This window comes from Phyllobates terribilis, unplaced genomic scaffold, assembly GCF_046119375.1.
Source record: "Phyllobates terribilis strain yellow unplaced genomic scaffold, ASM4611937v1 Scaffold_3__8_contigs__length_932513732, whole genome shotgun sequence".
In the NCBI taxonomy this organism is placed as follows: Eukaryota; Metazoa; Chordata; class Amphibia; order Anura; family Dendrobatidae; genus Phyllobates; species Phyllobates terribilis.
In genome coordinates, this window is record NW_027362763.1 from 393175758 (window position 1) to 393194469 (window position 18712).

Here is an 18712-nt window from a genome sequence, read left to right on the forward strand (position 1 = left end):
GAATGTGATGTCTGATGATAGCATACTGCTGTTGGACAGTGGGAAAAGGGAGTTTTACTGCAGTATTGTGATTGTGCTATATGTCTATTTGCTTTCATGTATGTTGTGTATGGATATGTCTAGGGCACTCATCATGGTAGAAACAGCATCAGTGGCACAGACAATGATGTCTACATGATTTTTGTTGTACAGAAAACCTTGGAGCCTGCTGGTAAGAACATCCAGTGTGAAAGAGAGTGTTTAGGGCAGGGAGAGGCAGAAGCCGAGGCGGGGAAGATAGCCAAGAGTATCCACCGTTGATATCTGGGTTCTTCTGTGCAGATAATAACTTCAGTGTCATCCCTTGTTTTCTATCCCCAAAGAACCACCACATAACACAGTGTGTCCACCTGCAGAGCAAATGCCCTTGCATAGCATTGCTTGTCCATTTGTGCACACTTAATCTCATACAAGCCCCTTCAAACCCATCACAGCTCCTGCCATCACTTTAGTATCTCTACTCTGTTACCCTTCCCCGACAGAGACCCTTTATTTCCACCTTGTTTCCTCCTGTGCCTGGTTGAGCCCCAACCTACAGTACCTTTTGTATTCACCATGACAAAACCTCTGGCCCTTCATCATACTAACATCTTAGTTAGTAAAGTAGAGAGACTTAATTTTTGCCCTCAGGACTGCCACAGGAATGGTCAAAACTAGGCTAGTATGTCCACTTTTTGGGCAGGGTTTATGTAACCCTGCTTCTTTCCAGTTTAGGATACTCTCAAACTTGCTGGGATTTTTTTTTTTCTGAAAATTTGACATAGTCCTGGCAAATTCAAGATCTTAGGCAACTACGTATGTTTCCATGTGTCCAGTCACATGTTATAATATCCTAAATGCTTCTCTTTAATTAAGTAATTACTTCGTATGGCACTAATTATTATGAGCAGATTTGAAATTTGTAAATCAACTAACACACACAATTTTTAATAAATATAGATTCTGCTATTAAATCACACAAAGTTTTAAAAAAAATTTAAAAGATCACGTTTAGAATTGGCAGAATTGCCATGATTTAGCAGAAAAACTGACTGGAAAAAATGAGCTCCATTATGTGTGGACTTAGTTGTATAGCACTCGCATACATGAAGCAGTGTTTAGAAAATGAAAATGTGTAGATATTTGATATAGAAAAACTATGCTGTTAATCAAATAGATGCTTTATATTTATTTATTTACTTTAACGGCCTTTAGCTTGATCTCGAGCCATGGCGACTTATTGGATTAACGCTCTGTAGGAAGATCTATCTTGTGCAAGGCTAGATAGGTCCATCAGGGTCTTCTCCTCCTTTATCTTGATAATATCAAGCCATCAGGTTGTTTGTCTTCCTCTTCACTTTGATGCTTCTATTCTTCCAACCATGATGTCCTTCTCCAGTGATTGCTCTCTTCGTACCATGTATCCAAAGTAGCCAAGTCGTAGCTTGGTGATCCTTGCTTCGAGTGACATGTCTGGCTTGATTTGTTCAAAAATTGATTTTTTTGCTCTTCTTGCCATGCATGGTGTTGATAACATCCTCTTCCAGCACCCGCATTTTGAGTCTTGTTTTTTTATTTTCTATGTTTCATATCTGTATGTTACCACAGAAAAGACCAAACTATGTATCGTGTCTTCATCGCCAGTGAAATGTTCCTCGATTCCTAATATCAAGAACTTAACCCCTTTTCAACCTTGTCAGTAATAGTACGTAGCTGTGCCCTGGGCCTATAGGGCCAGCTACGTACTATTACGCGCACTGCGATCGCGCCCACACTCAAGCGCTGGCACATTAACACCTGCAATGCTGCGATTGGAGTCGATCGCAGCATTGCGGGGGCAAGTGGAGGTAAGCGCCGGTACTCACCTCCTCTCGGGCTTCCCACGGTGTCTGTTGCAGCTCCCGGATGTTGTCATGATGATCCAATCTCGTCATGACAACATCCGGGTCACCAGACAGCAGGAAGTTACTTTGGTCATGCACAGTGCACGACCAAAGTAACTTCTCCCTGTGTGCAGCGCTGACTGGCTGCATGGCATAGGGAGCTGCTGCTCTCTATGCAATACAGGCTATCAGGCTGCAAAAAGTGAAAGTCCCATAGTGGGACTAAGCGTGTAAAAGTAAAAAAAAGTGCCCGAAAGTGAAAACATTTTTAAAAATATAAAAAAAAAAAAAAACTTAAAAAAAATAAGTAATCCCGAAAAAATAAAAATATATTGTAGCCATAATATTTATTTATTATGAAAAAATAAATAAACCAATAAAAGTACACATATTTGGTATCGCCGCACCCGTAACGAACTGACCTATAAAACTGTCCCACTAGTTAACCCCTTTAGTCAACACGGTAAAAAAAAAAAAGCAAAGCAAAAAACGATGCTTTATCATCATACCGTCAAGCAAAAAATGGAATAAAACGCGTTCAAAAAGACGAATGCAAATAAAAATGGTACCACTGAAAACGCCATCTTGTCCTGCAAAAAAGCAAGCCATCACATGACTCGGTCAGATAAAATATGGATAAATTATAGCTCTCCAAATATAGCTATCCAAAAACTAGTCTTTGCAAAAAAAAGCGTCTTTTAGTGTGTGACAGCAGCCAATCATAAAAACAAGCCGCCATTCAGCTTTTATTGTGTAAAAGCGCCAAATCATGAAAAAATTATATAAATGTGGTACCGCTGTAAACGTACTGATCCGAAGAATAAAGCTGCCTTATCAATTTTACCACATGCGGAACAGCATAAAAAAAAAACAAAAAAAAAAAACAATTCTGGAATTGTTGGTTTTTGTTTATTCTGCCTCCCAAAAATCAGAATAGAAAGCGATCAAATGGTACCAATAAAAACGTCAACTTGTCCCGCAAAAAACAAGCCATCACATGACTCTGTCGGACAAAATATGGCTAAATTATAGCTCTCCAAATATGGCTATCCAAAAACTAGTCTTTGCAAAAAAAAGCATCTTTTAGTGTGTGACAGCAGCCAATCATGAAAAAACTATATGAATCTGGCATCGCTGTAATCGCACCGACCCGAAGAATAAATTCGACTAATCACTTATACCGCACGAAGAATGGCGTAAATAATACTCTAGGGTTAGGGTTGGGCTAGTGTTGGGCTAGGGTTAGGGTTGGGGTTGTATTAGGATTGGGGTTAAGGTTGTGTTGGGGTTGGGATTTTTACAAAAGTAAAGAAAAAAAATGACGACAATATGGCGAATAGTGTTGAGCGCAAGTCTCCGCCCCATATGTTTTTCAGCCAAAAAAACCTTGCCGGGATTGCCTGCCATGCACCAGAAATCCCCGCATGTTTTTTTTGGGTGTCTAATAACCATGAAACATGCAGGACGGGGACTCGAGCATGTCACTTGAGCACCCGCGATACATGGTGCATACCTGAGTACCAGATGCAAACTCAAATAGCGAGCACTTGCGCTCAAGACTAATGACAAGTTATTCAATATGATGACCTAATGTTATCAAATTTTGTGTCGTACATCTGGGTTCAAAATGTTCACTATACCCCTTGATAAAATCATTGAGGGTTCTAATTTCCAAAATGGAGTCATTTGTGGGGGGATTTCCACTGTTTAGGTGCATCAGGGGCTCTCGAAACGCGACATGGTGTCCGCTCTTGATTCCAGACAATTTTGCATTCAAAAAGTCACACAGTGCTCCTTCCCTTCTGAACCCTGCTGTGAGCCCAAACAGTGTATTTTCCTCACATATGGGGTATCCGCGTACTCAGGAGAAATTGCACAAAAGTTTTTGGGGTCCATTTTCTCCTCTTACCTTTGGGGCTAAAACATCATTTTTGTGGAAAAAGCTTTTTGTTTTTTATTTTCACGGCGCCATGTTATAAACGTCTGTGAAGCACCTGGGGGTTCAGGGTGCTCACCACACATCTAGATAAGTTCCCTGAGGGGTCTAGTTTCCAAAATGGTGTCACTTGTGGGGGGTTTCCACTGTTTAGGGACATCAGGGGCTCTCCAAACGCAACATGGTGTCCGCTAATTATTCAAGCAAATCTTACATTCAAAAAGTCAAATGGCGCTCCTTTCCTTCCGAACCCTTCTGTGCTCCCACATATGGGGTATGGGCGTGCTCAGGAGGAATTGCACAACAAATTATGGGGTCCATTTTTTTAATGATAGTTTTGCGAAAATAAAAAAATTGGGGTATAAAGTAACATTTTTGTGAAAAAAAATAAATGTTCATTTTTTTCTTCGACATTCCAAAAATTCCTGTGAAGCACTTGAAGGGTTAATAAACTTCTTGAATGTGGTTTTGAGCACCTTGAGGGGTGCAGTTTTTAGAATGCTGTCACTTTTGGGTATTTTCTGTAATAAAGGCCCCTCAAAGTCACTTCAAATGTGATGTGGTCCCTAAAAAAATTTTGTTGTAAAAATGAAAAATCGCTGGTCAACTTTTAACCCTTATAGCTCCCTAACAAAAAAAAATGTTGGTTCAAAAATTTTGCTGATGTAAAGAAGACACGTGGGAAATGTTATTTATTAACAATTTTGTGTGACATATCTCTCTGATTTAAGGGCATGAAAATTCAAAGTTTGTAAATTGCCAAATTTTCACCAAATTTCTGTTTTTTTACAAATAAACTTCACTATCATGAAGTACAATATGTCACGAAAAAGCAATCTCATAATCAGCGGGATCCATTAAAGCGTTCCAGAGTAATTACCTCATAAAGTGACAGTGGTCAGAATTGTAAAAATTGGCCTGGTCATTAACGTGCAAACCACCTTGGGGGATAAAGGGGTTAAAAGACATTTACTCTAAAGAATAACAATGGGTGAAAAGTTAGGTGTCAGAGGGTTTTAAAGTGGAAATTTTATAAGTAAATGACAATGATGACTGACCAGTAAGATGTCAGGGTCTATCTTTATTTCTCAACTTATGTAACTCTTTCTCTGATATGAGGTACTCCTAGTAGTTACTATTTTTTTTGTTGATAAATGATTTTTGTTGCACCAAAAGGCCCATCTGAGATATTTATGGCATGTAGATAAGAAATGCCATAAATGTCTGACAGATGTGGTCCCACCGGTGGCAACTGCATCTCTTTGAAAAATGGGACCCCTCATTCCTTCAGGAATGGAGAGGTAAGCATGCAAGTATATTGACTCCAATAATCATTCAGTTTATGCCTCATTTTAACAGTACATGAAGAGTTTAAAAAGTAACATCTAAAATTTCTCTTTTTACTCCAAAGAGAAAAGAGTGGAGATATGTTGACATGGTCAAGTTATAAATCACCTTTTATTAAAGCAACGCTTAAAAAAAGTACAACTTAGTGGCACAGATATATGACTGCTAGTAGACGAAGTAAAATGAATTCATTCAGACAATTGCAAATGCATCGAGCAGGCATCTATTAAATAATTAGGTGAATTTCTTGCCAACAACTTATATAATTGGTGTAAATTATGCTATTATAAATAAATGTGGGCCATTAAATCTTAAAATGATGTCAAGTGATTTAAACCAAAGGGTTCACATCTGCTTTGGCATGTAATTCATCCCCAAATTTTGATATTTTATTTAACTCTCTAAAATTTAGTATAATTTTTTATACGAATTAATTGACATATTAAAATATAAATATAGTTGCCAGTTTTTTGTTCCTGTGCATTTAAACTGTAACTATAAGCCGGTTTACAAATATTTTCCTACTATTTTGCATCTATGGGTATATGCAAGTCAAAAGGATTCAGTATTACAGGCAAGTCTTCATTTTGGCTTCAGGGAAAATGTTATTCGCAGACGGCAGCTTATTTGTTAAATTGCGCAGTAAATGAAGCACATGAAGCAGATTGGACTGTTTTACATCATCATGTTAATATGTGAATACATAAACATTGCACATTATGTTAATGTTTACAATTTTCTAATTTTCTTTGCAGACTAGTATTTTCCTCTGGACTTCCTGAAGAATACTCAATAACTGCTCTTTTCCGAGTACGACGTAGTACAAAAAAGGAGCGTTGGGTTTTGTGGAAAACACTAACCCATAGAGGTAGTCCACAGGTGGGATTCATTCATTTTACCAAGAGTATACCTATAGAATTAAATGCGATTATCCTAAAATGTATACATTCTGATTTTTTTAAATAAATTTTCACAGTTTTTTTTTAAGCTTTTATTGAGTTGTCAATATATTTACTTAAAGGGATGTTCGGCCTTAGGCTACAAGTCTGCAGTCACTCTATGTGTCTGCAGACTAGCGAATTTTCACATTGCACGCTGTGAGGATTCTCCGGTGTCTGGGAACGGTGGTCATGTGACTGCAGACTGCTAGCTGTGAGTATTCTCTGGGGGACAGGAGTGGCGGGTGCCTGACCAGAAGTATGCAATTTGCATATATGCGGTCACATGCTGACTAGACGTACGCAGCCTCACTCAATGCAAGTGTATTGAGCGAGGCCAGACATGTCTAATCAGACTGTGATTAGAAGTATTTAAATCACATACTTGTGGTCACATGACCGCTCACTCCAAGCACTGGCACCGAAAAATCCTCACAGCTCGCAGTGCGTGCAGTTTAAGGATTCACACGGCTGCAGTCACATAAAGTGACTGCAGACTTGTGCCCTGAGGCTGGACAACCCCCTTAAATATTTATTCCTGTCCCGTAACGTCATGTAAATATGACATGGTATTAATTTGTAATTGATAGGGATCCAATCACCAAGGCTCTCACCAATCCTGAGAATGAAAGGTCCGCAGAACTATTGTAGCACTTTGGGCCTGATTCATCAAAGTGTTCTTGCTAGATTTGTGGCTTAAAACAGTTTGAAAAGTTGCAACATTTTTGTTCAGCTCCAAGTTATGTAAAAATGTACCAACTTTTGGCATTTTCACGCCATTCCCAGCCAGATCTGCCAAAGTGATTTGAGCATAGGTGGGACAGGGTGAGGCAATGTCCACCCAAAAAAATCTTCAAATGTTACACCATTGTAGCACCTTGCTGCAGTTCCCTACTGTGTGGATGGGTCATTACTGCAGCCCCTTCATTCTTGGTATCAGAGGTGATCTCTGAGGCTAGATCCCTCAAAATGTAACAACTTTGCAATAGAATTTTGCTAAATAAGTATTTATGGTATATCAATGAGATGTTCCATTCTGACCATAGGGTTCCTACATCTAGGAACTCTACTGATTTTGAGAATGGGTGATTCATGGTGGAGTATTCTTTTTTAGCTGTTTTTTTATGTTGATTTTAATGGAGAGTGACATTCATAATTCTTACTTTTAAGAAAGCACTTTTATCAGGAGTAACTCAAAGTCTGCGCATTTCATGTCCATATTACAAAGCTAACATTAGTCAAACGGCATATTCATTCAGTGAAAGTTTAATATAGTTACTATTTACACACAATCTTCATTTCTTTGTATGCAACACTTTCTGTTCCATGTAAGAAAAGAAGGTATATGTTTATAAATGGAGTTACAAAATGTGAATCAAACATTGAGATATTGTGGAACATACTGATGAGGATTTACAGAAAAGACATTAGGTTCATGGCAGAGCCATAGCATGAGGGTATGTGCACACTGTCCGGAGCCGCCTGCGGCCCCGATATAACGTAATATGCAAATGAGCGGCACCATTTTTTTTTCACCTGCAGACTTTTCTCATAGAGGTTAGGTCTATGGGGAAAGTCCGCATGCGGATCCGCCGGAGAAATTGAAATGCTGCGGTCTGGAAAGACGCGCCGCATGTCAGTTTCCACGGGTGAGCCACATACGCACTGTAGACATGGGATTTCTAGAAATCCCATCCACTATACTGTACCGTCTGGCCGCTGTGGGTTTGATGCTGCATAACGCACAGCTTCAAACATTGGCTCCTGACCCTGTGCACATATCTTAAAGGTGCAGCAGATTGTGTGTGCTGTCTTATGATACTAAGCAAATTCCTTGGTAAAGAAAAATAGTGTTCAATGGAATATGGTATTGTTTTGGCGGATTACAAACAAGATGAGAGGCATAAATAAGTAGAGGCTTATAGGAGTCAATGGGTGCCATATTAAGGTTACAGTTAGGCCTAACATTTCTGGCGTAGAACCATGTTAATGAGGCTTAAAAGTGATTTGTATTTTTTTCATATGTATTTTCAGAAAAAACAACCTAAAACTGTAAAAACAGATTCAATGGCGGTAGAAGTTCCAATAGGCCACTCAGTAACTGGTATATTAATTCTAGTGTATCCTGAGTACCATGTAATGGAAACCTTATATTTTTGTGAAATAAGTCTATTTTATTTTACATGCCTGCAGATGGAGATGTGGAGATCCAGGTCCTAAGACCCCCACTGATTGCTCTCACAGAGTGATGTATGGATATGTTAGGAAGTCTAAGAGTTGGTATTGTATCTGTACTCCTTGCTGTGCTTAGTCAGGAGTTGTGCTCTCCTGCCTCCCCAGCTGAACACTTTTATGCCCTTTGTTGAACAATCGATGATGGTTTCAGGACCCGTACCGCCATCGATCTGTAGGCATGTAGAGTGCCTGTAACCCATATAAAAATGCATAAAAAGTTTAATTACTGTTTAAGTATCAACTAATAGAATTTGTTTTGCAGGATGCTATTCTAATTGATGGTGAGAAGAAAATTGTGGAGTTTACCGCTAAACAGGGTGGAACGACCTTGCATTACACCTTTAAAAGTCGAGAACTCCATCATCTTTTTGACCGTCAATGGCACAAGCTTGGAATCTGCATTCAGTACAGTATTATTTCACTTTACGTAGACTGCAAGTTAATTGAAAGAAGACAAACTTCTACGAAAGATCCTATTGACTTTCAGGGCAGTTCACTGATTGCAGGGCGTGCATCTGATGACAAACCTGTTGATGTAAGTATCTGATATACAAATATGTTAAATAAGCAATGAATCTGTTTTACAATAGATACACACAGGACAAGACACTTCAAAAAAATGTTTAGCAATTTTTTTCAAATAACATTCTGTATTAAAAAAAAACATAGAATTCTTGCAATTTTCACAGTGGCCACTGGGGCTTTTTTATCGTCTTATTGTTTCACAAAATAACACATGTACATAGCCACAATAATTGGATTCTAACCCTATGTTTTGTATCAAAATGTCCAAAGTCTAAGAAAAGGTTATTGTGAAGGGAGGAGGAGCAGGGTCATCTGTGACATCGACTAAAATCATTGGTGGAATCTGTTATCAGCTGTGTATAAAGACATAATCTGACATCATAATCCTGCTGCAAACTCTTCCTGAAAGGACAGACAGTATGATGATTTTGTTTTTTATAAATATCATTTGAAAAAAAATTGACAAATAAAAACATAGAGGTAACACAAAAACCTGATTTAAACAATAGATCATTTTCTGATGATAGCTTCCCTTTAAACATCATCATCAAGTAAAAAAGTGGGATTCATAGTTCTAAAGAGAACCTGTCAGTATATTTTAGTTTATTTCTATGAAAAACTCGGCTTGAATTGTAATTAATTACCCTTTTTAATTATCAAACATTATAGTAATATGTTGTGACATACACAGAAATACTCTATTTTATACATTTCAAAACTGATATTATTATTACAGTAGCGTGTGATCTCTTTTTTAAATAGCTAAGTTAGAACTGTTACTGTAGAAATCTCAGCCATCACATATGTTAAAGTTGCAGAAATCTATGACAGCAAAATGTGAAGATAGACAGATAGATAAATGGATGGGCTTTTCATTTATTAATTTTCATAGGTAGGTTGCTGTTGACTTAAAAGAGTTTTTTGACTCTATGAAGTGATGGGTCGCTGCCTCTGTAGATCGTCGTGGGCAGCGGCAGGAGAGGGGCAATGCTGAGGGCCCTGGGCTCTCATAAGGTATTGGTGCCCGTGAGCGGAGTCCCCTTTCCCATTGTTTTCTCTGTTGTAGGCTTCGGGAAAATAGTCGCTGGAGGCGGAGCATGCGCAGATTGAGATCTTGGGAGACTAGATCTCGGCAGACGAGATCTTGTCTCTCGAGATCTGAATCTGCGCATTAATCCGCCCACAGCCTCACACCACCTGAATGCCGCCTCCTCTCAGCCTGGATCCCCCAGTATCGCATCACTCCTGCCGCTGCCAGCCTCCTGAAGCAGTGAACCTGCCTCCTGTGACCCCGCTCCACCGCCGCCGCCCCCCCCGGTAAGCTATCATTAAACTGGACTATAAGGCACACCACCATTTTATTTAAAAACATTTTTTCCTATTTTCCATCCCAAAATTTGGGGTGCGTCTTATATTCCGATTGACCTTATAGTCCGCAAAATACTGTACCTCTTTCTGCAGACCTCTATTGCAGGTTTCTTGCTCTTTGTCAGTGCAGAGAAGAATATTGGTTGGCTGATCGAGAACCATGCAATCATTATAGTATTTACATGTGGCTACTTCTAATATGTAGGACTAGAGAGCCAGCTTTCTTTCTTCAGTTAGAGGATAATTGACTTTTATTTTATCCCAGCCATCCTGGTGGTCTACTTACTGAAAAACTTTACCCTTCTTATTTGGTGAAGCACCAAATACCTAAAACCCACTGATCCATAGAATGAAGATGACATACACATTTTCCTGCAGATCAACTACTGTGTAGATACAGTTGTGCTCAAAAGTTTACATACCCTGGCAGAATCTTTGCTTTCTTGGCCTTGTTTCAGAGAATATGACTGATAACAAAAAAACTTTTTCTCGACTCATGGTTATTGGTTGGGTGAAGCCATTTATTGTCAAACTACTGTACTGTGTTTTCTCTTTTTAAATCTTAATGACAACCAAAAACATCCAAATGATCCTCTGGTTTAATTCCCACTTGTTCCCATCTTAAAAGTCATTCTGGATTCTGTGTATGGTCAAATCCAGGCTTAAAGGTATTTATTAAACCTTTAACTAAATTTTTTTATTATTATTATTATTATTATTATTATTATGAAAGCCCTAAAAGCAAGAAAAATCCTGATAGAACTGAGCAAATCTCCCAAATTTAAATTCGGGCATACTCACTTAAAGGGGATCTGTCACCCCCCTGGGACCTATCAGACCTCTAATATCTATACATTCCTGTATGTCCCATATTAGAGGTCTACTTGCTTTGTAATAGCTTTTTATTAAATTAATTTTGACATGTGGGGGATGCGAAGAAATCCCCTCCTATTGGCTTCATTTCCATATCCCCCCACTCCCCTGCACGTCACAGGGCTCTCTGATGTGCAGTTCCCGGCTGGGTCCCGCGCCTGCCCAACTTACTCTGTACAGAAGTCACTCTTCTTCCTGCCGTCGGTGTAACCTTGTGGAGCAGGAAACTTGTGCACAGGCGCCGGGAAGGCAGTCACTCACTGGCGCCTGCGTACAAGTTTCCTGCTCCACAAGGCTACAACGTGCAGGGGAGGGGGGAGGAAATATTGAAATGAAGCTAATAGGTGGAGATTTCTTTGCATCCCCTGGATAGATTCACACGTCTGTCACCTGTATGCCCATATTAGAGGTCTGATAGGTCCCAGTGGGTGACAGATTCCCTTTAAGTGGGTGGTGAGAAATTGATTTACAGAAAATAAATTGGCCAATAAGTAATTCAAAAGACGATCTTATACTTACACTGACCTATCACTTCAGCGCTTTCTATACCTCTCCCACCACCGCCAGTCTTCCGTTTGGCTTTTCTGTGTACTATAGTCTGTCTTTTATCCGTTACATATCCTGTCGACTATCTTCCACTATCTGTCCACCGGGAGTTTTTGAATGGAATACCAGAAGGCTGAGAATAAAGAAAGAAGAGCTGATGGGAAGATTGACATCATCAGCAGGACTGGTATTGGGAGGGTCGTAAAGAGGGAGGTCAGGATAAAAATTTTTTTAACCCCTTATTGGCCCTTTTAATCCTTTACAGGCATATGACATACTGGTATGGATGTACATTTAGCGTACTCACTGACGCTGAGCCCGCATTTTTCCTGGCAAATGACGGCTGATTTAATCAGCCATCATGAGCCTCTAACATCCGAGGATGGAGAGGAGGTTCGTCCGTGGCTGTTAACCTATTAAAAATGTCTGACAGCGAATTTTAAAACACGCAGGGGGTGTATCATTCCACATGTTCATCAGCGCACCCGTGACTTGATCGGGGCGCCAGTGGTTTGGCATGACAGCAGGGGGTCTGCTGAAGACCCCCATGCCTGTCATTATGATCCTCCTGTGAAATCAAGCGTTTAGCTTGTGTTCACGGGAGATCATGATTTTCTCTAACATAGCAATGCTAATGCACTGCTATATATACCATAAGTGATCAGATGATCGCAGCTTTAAGTCCCCTAAGGGGACTATTAAATGCAGTAAAAAATAAAATAAAAATGTTGTTAGAAAACTATAAAAAAACCTGCAAAAGTTCAAATCTTCCCCCTTTTGCCCCATTAAAAAAACAATAATAACAAAAAATACACATACAGTTATGGCCAGAAGTGTTAGCACCCTTGAAATGTTTCCAGAAAATGAAGTATTTCTCACAGAAAATGATTGCAGTTACACATGTTTTTATATGCACATGTTTATTTACTTTGTGTCTAGTGGAACAACACAAAAAAAACAGAGGAAAAAAGGCAAATTGGACATAATTTCTCACAGAACCCCAAAGTGGGCCAGACAAAATTGTTGGCATGTTTTCAATATCATGGGTAAACAATTTTGTTTCAATCAAGTGATGCTCATTCAAACAAACTCACCTGTGGCAAGTAACAGGTGTGGTTAATATGAATAACATACCTGAAACCAGATAAAAAGGGGATAAATTAACTCAATCTTTGCATTGTGTGTCTGTGTGTGCCACACTAAGCATGGAGAAAAGAAAGAAGACAAGAGAACTGTCTGAGGACTTGAGAACCAAAATTGTTGAAAAATATCTAGAGATCTTGATGTTCCTTTGTCCACGGTGCGCAAAATAATCAAGAAGTTTACAACCCATGGCACTGTAGCCAATCTCCCTGGACATGGACGGCAGAAAAAAGTTGATGAATAGTTGCAACGCTGGATAGTCCGGATAATGGATAAGAAGCCCTATCAAGTTCCAAAGGAATTCAAGCTACCGTGCTGACTCACGCTGCATCAGTGTCAACGTGAACTATCCATGGACATTTGAATGAAATGAAACGCTATGGCAGGATACCCAGGAGGATCCCACTGCTGACACAGAGACATAAAAAAGCTAGACTGCAGTTTGCCAAAATGTACGTGAGAAAGTCAAAATCCTTCTGGGAAAACATCTTGTGGACAGATGAGAGCAAGATAAAGCCCTACAGTACCTACAGTCAAATATGATGGAGGATTAAAGATGTTTTGGAGTTCTTCTGCTGCCTCTGGTACTGGGTACCTTGACTGTGTGCAAGGCATCATGAAATCTGAAGGTTACCAACAAATTTTGGGTCGCAATGTAGTGCCCAGTGTCAGAAAGCTTGGTTTGCATCCTAGGTCATGGGTCTTCCAGCAGGACAATCGCCCCAAACATACTTCAAGAAGCACAGAGAAATGTATGGAAACAAAGTGCTGGAGAGTTCTGAAGTGTCCAGCAATTACCCCGGCTCTAAATCCCATAAAACACCTGTGGAGAGATCTTAAAATTACTGTTGAGAGAAGGCACCCTTTAAATACGAGAGCCCCAGACCAGTTTGCAAAAGAAGAGTGGTCGAAAATTCCAGTTGCGAGGCTTTTTGATGGTTATAGGAAGCGATTGATTGCAGTTATTCATTCTGAAGGGTGTGCAACCAAATATTAAGTTGAGGGTGCCAACAATTTTGTCCTGCTCATTTTTGTTTCTTTTTTTGAGACGTTATGTCCAATTTCGATTTTTTTTCTCTGTTTTTTATGTTGTTCCAATACACACAAAGGAAATAAACGTGTATAGCAAAACACGTGTAATTGCATAATTTTCTGGGACAAATACTTTTTTTTTTTTTCTGGAACAATGTTGCCCACAGTGACCAATAATTGTGAAGAATTTAATTTACTCAAGCAGCTTTGGAAACAAAGTTGCTTACTCATAATTTTTGAAAGATGGCAACAATTTTGTCTTGTCCATTTTTGGGGTTTTCTGTGAAATTATGTCCAATTTGCCTTTTTTCTCTCTGTATTTTTGTGTTGTTCAAATATACACAAAGGAAATAAACAGGTGTATAAAAAAACTTGTTTAATTGCAATAATTTTCTGGGAGAATTACTTCATTTTCTGGAACAATTTCAAGGGTACCAGCACTTTCCGCCATGATTTACATAGTCATACATGACCATGCAACAATGTCTGACTGAAAAATGTAAATTTCTCTGTCAAACTTTTAAGTGTTCTGATCTCGTTTCTAGATTTCGTAATTATTAAAGCCAAAAAAGCTTCTGACACTAGATAAAGTGTTACCCAATTAGTAATCACATTATCTGATATAACAAAAAATCAGGTAGTTAAAATTTATTTTTAAATAGATAATTTTAAAAATGAATTCAAAGTGCCAAATGCTAATTGTACAATACAGCAATACTTTTGCTGGTCACCAATTCACATACATAAATCAATGCTTCTGTCTATGCTGAGGGCAGACATAGAAGTGGCATGGTAGAGTGAACAATGGATACTTATTGCAAGTGATCAACGATCAGACTTTATATTAACCACAATACTTTACACTTTAAATAAATACCTCCCACATATCACAAAGGAACATTGTCCTACAGTTTCCTAGTTAGCATAGAGTATTATAATTTCCCAGTCCCAATGTGTCACTATTTGTAACAACAACGGTAAATTAATGTCTGTGCAATTTTAAATCCAAAAGATAAAGTGTGACCTGCTCAGTCACAATTACTCTATTGCACACTCACAGTGTGACCTGCTCAGTCATGATTACTCTATTGCATATTTAGTGTGTGACAGTAATCAAAATAACTTTGAAAATAAGTCACAATATCCAGAGTGCATGCACATGATAAACCAGCAATTAGATGGAAAAGATACCCAAAAATATGCAGCAATAATATTTGTCACATAAATTGCATATATCCCCAAAATCAAAGGGTCAGATAATGCATAAAAATGTAAACCATAGGTGAGCCCATAAACATGGTTAATATGGAAGTCACAGGGTTAATCAATTAGAACAGTCTCAACCATACGACTCAAATCTTGCTAAATCTGTGCAAAGATATCTCTGCCAATAGTGCAGGTGAGTGAAATGCTCAAGAAATATCCTGACGCGTTTCTTCTTGTTGATTCATCAGGGGAGTGGGTTAAGCATATGGTCAGACAAATAAGCACTAGTGATGAGTGTAACGGGTCTGGGAGGTGGAACCTCTGTGCAACTATACAAGGGGGCAGTCCTTGTAAGGAAGCGGGTGGCTCCCAGGGAAGACGGGCAGGTAGTCACGGCAAGTGACAGAGACAGTCTCTGGGTAGAGGGGCAGGTAGTCACGGCAAGTGACAGGGACAGTCTCTGGGTAGAGGGACAGCAGGCAGGTGGCTGGTGAGCGCTCCCAGGTGATCGGGCGAGAGTCTCTGGACGGGCAGGTGGTCACAGCAAGTGACGGCAGAGCCTCCAGGTAGGCTAGCAGACAGGTAGAAGGTGAGCGCTCCCAGGTGAGCAGGCAAGAGTCTCTGGACAGGCAGGTGGTCACGGCAAGTGACGGCAGAGCCTCCAGGTAGGCTGGCAGACAGGTAGCAGGTGAGCGTTCCCAGGTGAGCAGGCAAGAGTCTCTGGACAGGCAGGTGGTCACGGCAAGTGACGGCAGAGCCTCCAGGTAGGCTAGCAGACAGGTAGCAGGTGAGCGCTCCCAGGTGAGCAGGCAAGAGTCTCTGGACAGGCAGGTGGTCACGGCAAGTGACGGCGGAGCCTCCAGGTAGGCTAGCAGGCAGGTAGCAGATGAGCGCTCCCAGGTGAGCGGGCGGGCTGGTGCATAGACAGACTGACAGGTGTCGGAAGGCAGACCGTCGGACCGCAGGCTAGCAAGCAGGTAAACGGATATCAGGCAGGTATCAAGCAGGAATCTGGCAGGTAACTGGCTGGTAACTGGTAACGGGACCTGAGGGCTGAAGCAGAGTGAAGGCTTTGCAACAACATTGCTCGGGCACCTCCATTTTGGAGGAGGTGCCTTATATATGGGAGGTCCTCCGGAAATTGGCCGGGGACTCCTTAGGACGGCGCACGTGGTCCCTTTAAGAGAGGGGGAGCGCACGCGCCCTAAGCACACTGCCGGGGAAGGAGCGCGTGCCGGAAGCAGCGGGGAGAGAAGCGCTGGAGGACGTCGCGCCAGGAGCGGAGAGGTGAGAGGGACGGCGTCTCTGCCTAGTACGGGGAAGAGACGCCGATGCTACAGTACCCCCCCCTTTAGGCCCCCTCTTTTTTTGGCCAGAAAGAAATTTTTCAAGGAGAAGCGGGGCGTTGATGTTCTCCCTGGGTTGCCAAGTTCTCTCCTCAGGACCAAACCCTCTCCAATCTACCAGAAAAAAGGTCTTTCCTCTTACCCTCTTGGAGGCCAGAATACTCTCTACCTCAAAGACGTCATCAGCGGAAACCGGAGCAGGAGGGGCACCTGGATTATTGGAAAAAGAGTTAAAGACAACGAGTTTGAGGAGAGATACGTGGAAGGAGTTGGGAATCCGTAGGGTGGCCGGGAGTTTTAATTTGTAGGCCACAGGGTTAATTTGCCTGAGGACTTCGAAGGGACCGATGAATCGGGGGCCCAACTTGAAGGAGGGTACTTTGAGCCGCACATGTTTGGACGAGAGCCAAACCTGGTCTCACGGACGGAATTGAGGCGGATCCAGACGTCTCTTATCAGCATATCTCTTCATCCGCTCAGAGGACAGAAGAAGAGCGGACCTGGTAGTCTCCCAAATAGTAGAAAATTCGCTGACAAGAGACTCCGCAGCAGGGTTGTCCACAGAAACAGAGACAGGAAGCGGAATCCGGGGGTGCTGGCCATAGACAATAAAGAACGGGGACTTGGAAGAGGATTCGCTCTCGTGGTTATTATAAGAGAACTCGGCCCAAGGAAGGAGGTCCACCCAATCAGAATGGTGGGCATTAACAAAGTGCCGGAGATAGCTGGTAAGGATCTGATTGATCCGCTCCACTTGACCATTGGACTGAGGGTGGTAAGCGGAGAAGTCCAGGGTGACGTCCAGCAGTTTACATGTGGCTCTCCAGAAGCGTGAGGTAAACTGAACCCCTCGATCCGACATGATGTGGAGGGGTAGGCCATGGAGACGGAAGATATGGCGAATAAAGTCCTTAGCCAGCTCAGGTGCAGACGGAAGACCAGGCAGGGGAATGAAGTGGGCCATTTTAGAGAAGCGGTCCGCGACCACCCAAATGACAGTACACCCGGCAGAGACAGGAAGATCGGTAATGAAGTCCATAGCGATGTGTTGCCACGGGGCAACAGGTATGGGAAGCGGCAGGAGATGACCAGCTGGTAAGTGTCTGGGAATTTTGTTGCGGCCACAAGATGAACAGGCAGAGACGAAGTCTACCACATCCTTACGCAGGGTAGACCACCAGTAATGCCGGGAAATGAGTAGGAAGGTCTTCTTTTGGCCAGCATGGCCAGCTAGTTTAGAAGAATGACCCCAGCGAAGAACCCTCTCACGGTCTGGAGGCGCCACGAACGTCTTGCCGGGTGGAAGACGAGTCAAATCCAAGGGGGCCACATTCATCACCTTGGAGGGGTCGATAATGTGCATAGGCTCCTCCTCTTGGTCGGAGGACAGGAAGAATTGGGACAAGGCATCAGCTTTGACATTTTTGTCCGCCGGGCGGAAATGAAGGATGAAATCGAAGCGGGCAAAGAACAAAGACCACCGGGCCTGACGTGGATTAAGTCTCTGGGCATTTTGGAGATATGCCAGGTTCTTGTGATCCGTATAGATGATCACCGGGTATTGAGCCCCTTCAAGCAGGTAACGCCACTCCTCCAGCGCCAATTTAACGCCAAGCAGTTCTCGGTCTCCTATGGAGTAATTGCGCTCAGAGGAGGAGAAGATTTTAGAGAAAAAGCCGCAGGTTACCATTCTCCCGGAGGAAGACTTCTGGGTGAGCACCGCTCCAGCTCCAGAGGAGGAGGCATCAACCTCCAGGTAGAACTGTTTGTTGCAGTCCGGACGGTGCAGCACAGGGGCAGAGGAGAAGGCTTGTTTCAGGGAAAGGAAGGCCTCCTCAGCTTTGGATGACCATACCTTGGGATTTGCTCCCTTACGGGTGAGCGCAGATATGGGCGCAGTCCGTGACGAGAAGTGAGGAATGAAGAGACGATAGTAATTAGCGAAGCCCAGGAATCGCTGTATCGCCTTCAAGCCCTCCGGACGGGGCCACTTTAGGACAGCAGAGAGCTTCTCGGGATCCATTCGCAAGCCTGTCTGGGAGATAACATAGCCCAGGAAAGGAAGAGAGGTCTGCTCAAAAAGGCACTTCTCGTATTTAGCATAGAGGTGGTTCTGCCTGAGCCTAAGCAGGACCTGACGAACATCCCTCCGGTGTGTGGGAAGATCCGGAGAGAAGACCAAGATGTCGTCCAGGTATACAACCACGCAGGAGTAAAGAAGGTCACGGAAGATGTCGTTGACCAGTTCTTGGAAGACGGCGGGAGCATTGCTGAGACCAAAGGGCATCACACGGTGCTCATAGTGTCCGTCCCGGG

General features: G+C 41.9%; 1 protein-coding gene across 3 annotated transcripts in view; it reads left to right on the forward strand.

Moving 5' to 3' along the window:
- The window catches only part of COL19A1 (collagen type XIX alpha 1 chain), a 1587177-nt gene that overhangs the window by 164014 nt on the left and 1404451 nt on the right, over positions 1–18712 (forward strand). For all 3 annotated transcript variants that reach the window (XM_073675502.1, XM_073675503.1, XM_073675504.1), the window contains exons 5-6: positions 5940–6063; positions 8620–8892. In XM_073675502.1, the coding sequence (XP_073531603.1) occupies positions 5940–6063; positions 8620–8892 (397 nt within the window). The remainder of the gene's footprint in view (positions 1–5939; positions 6064–8619; positions 8893–18712) is intronic.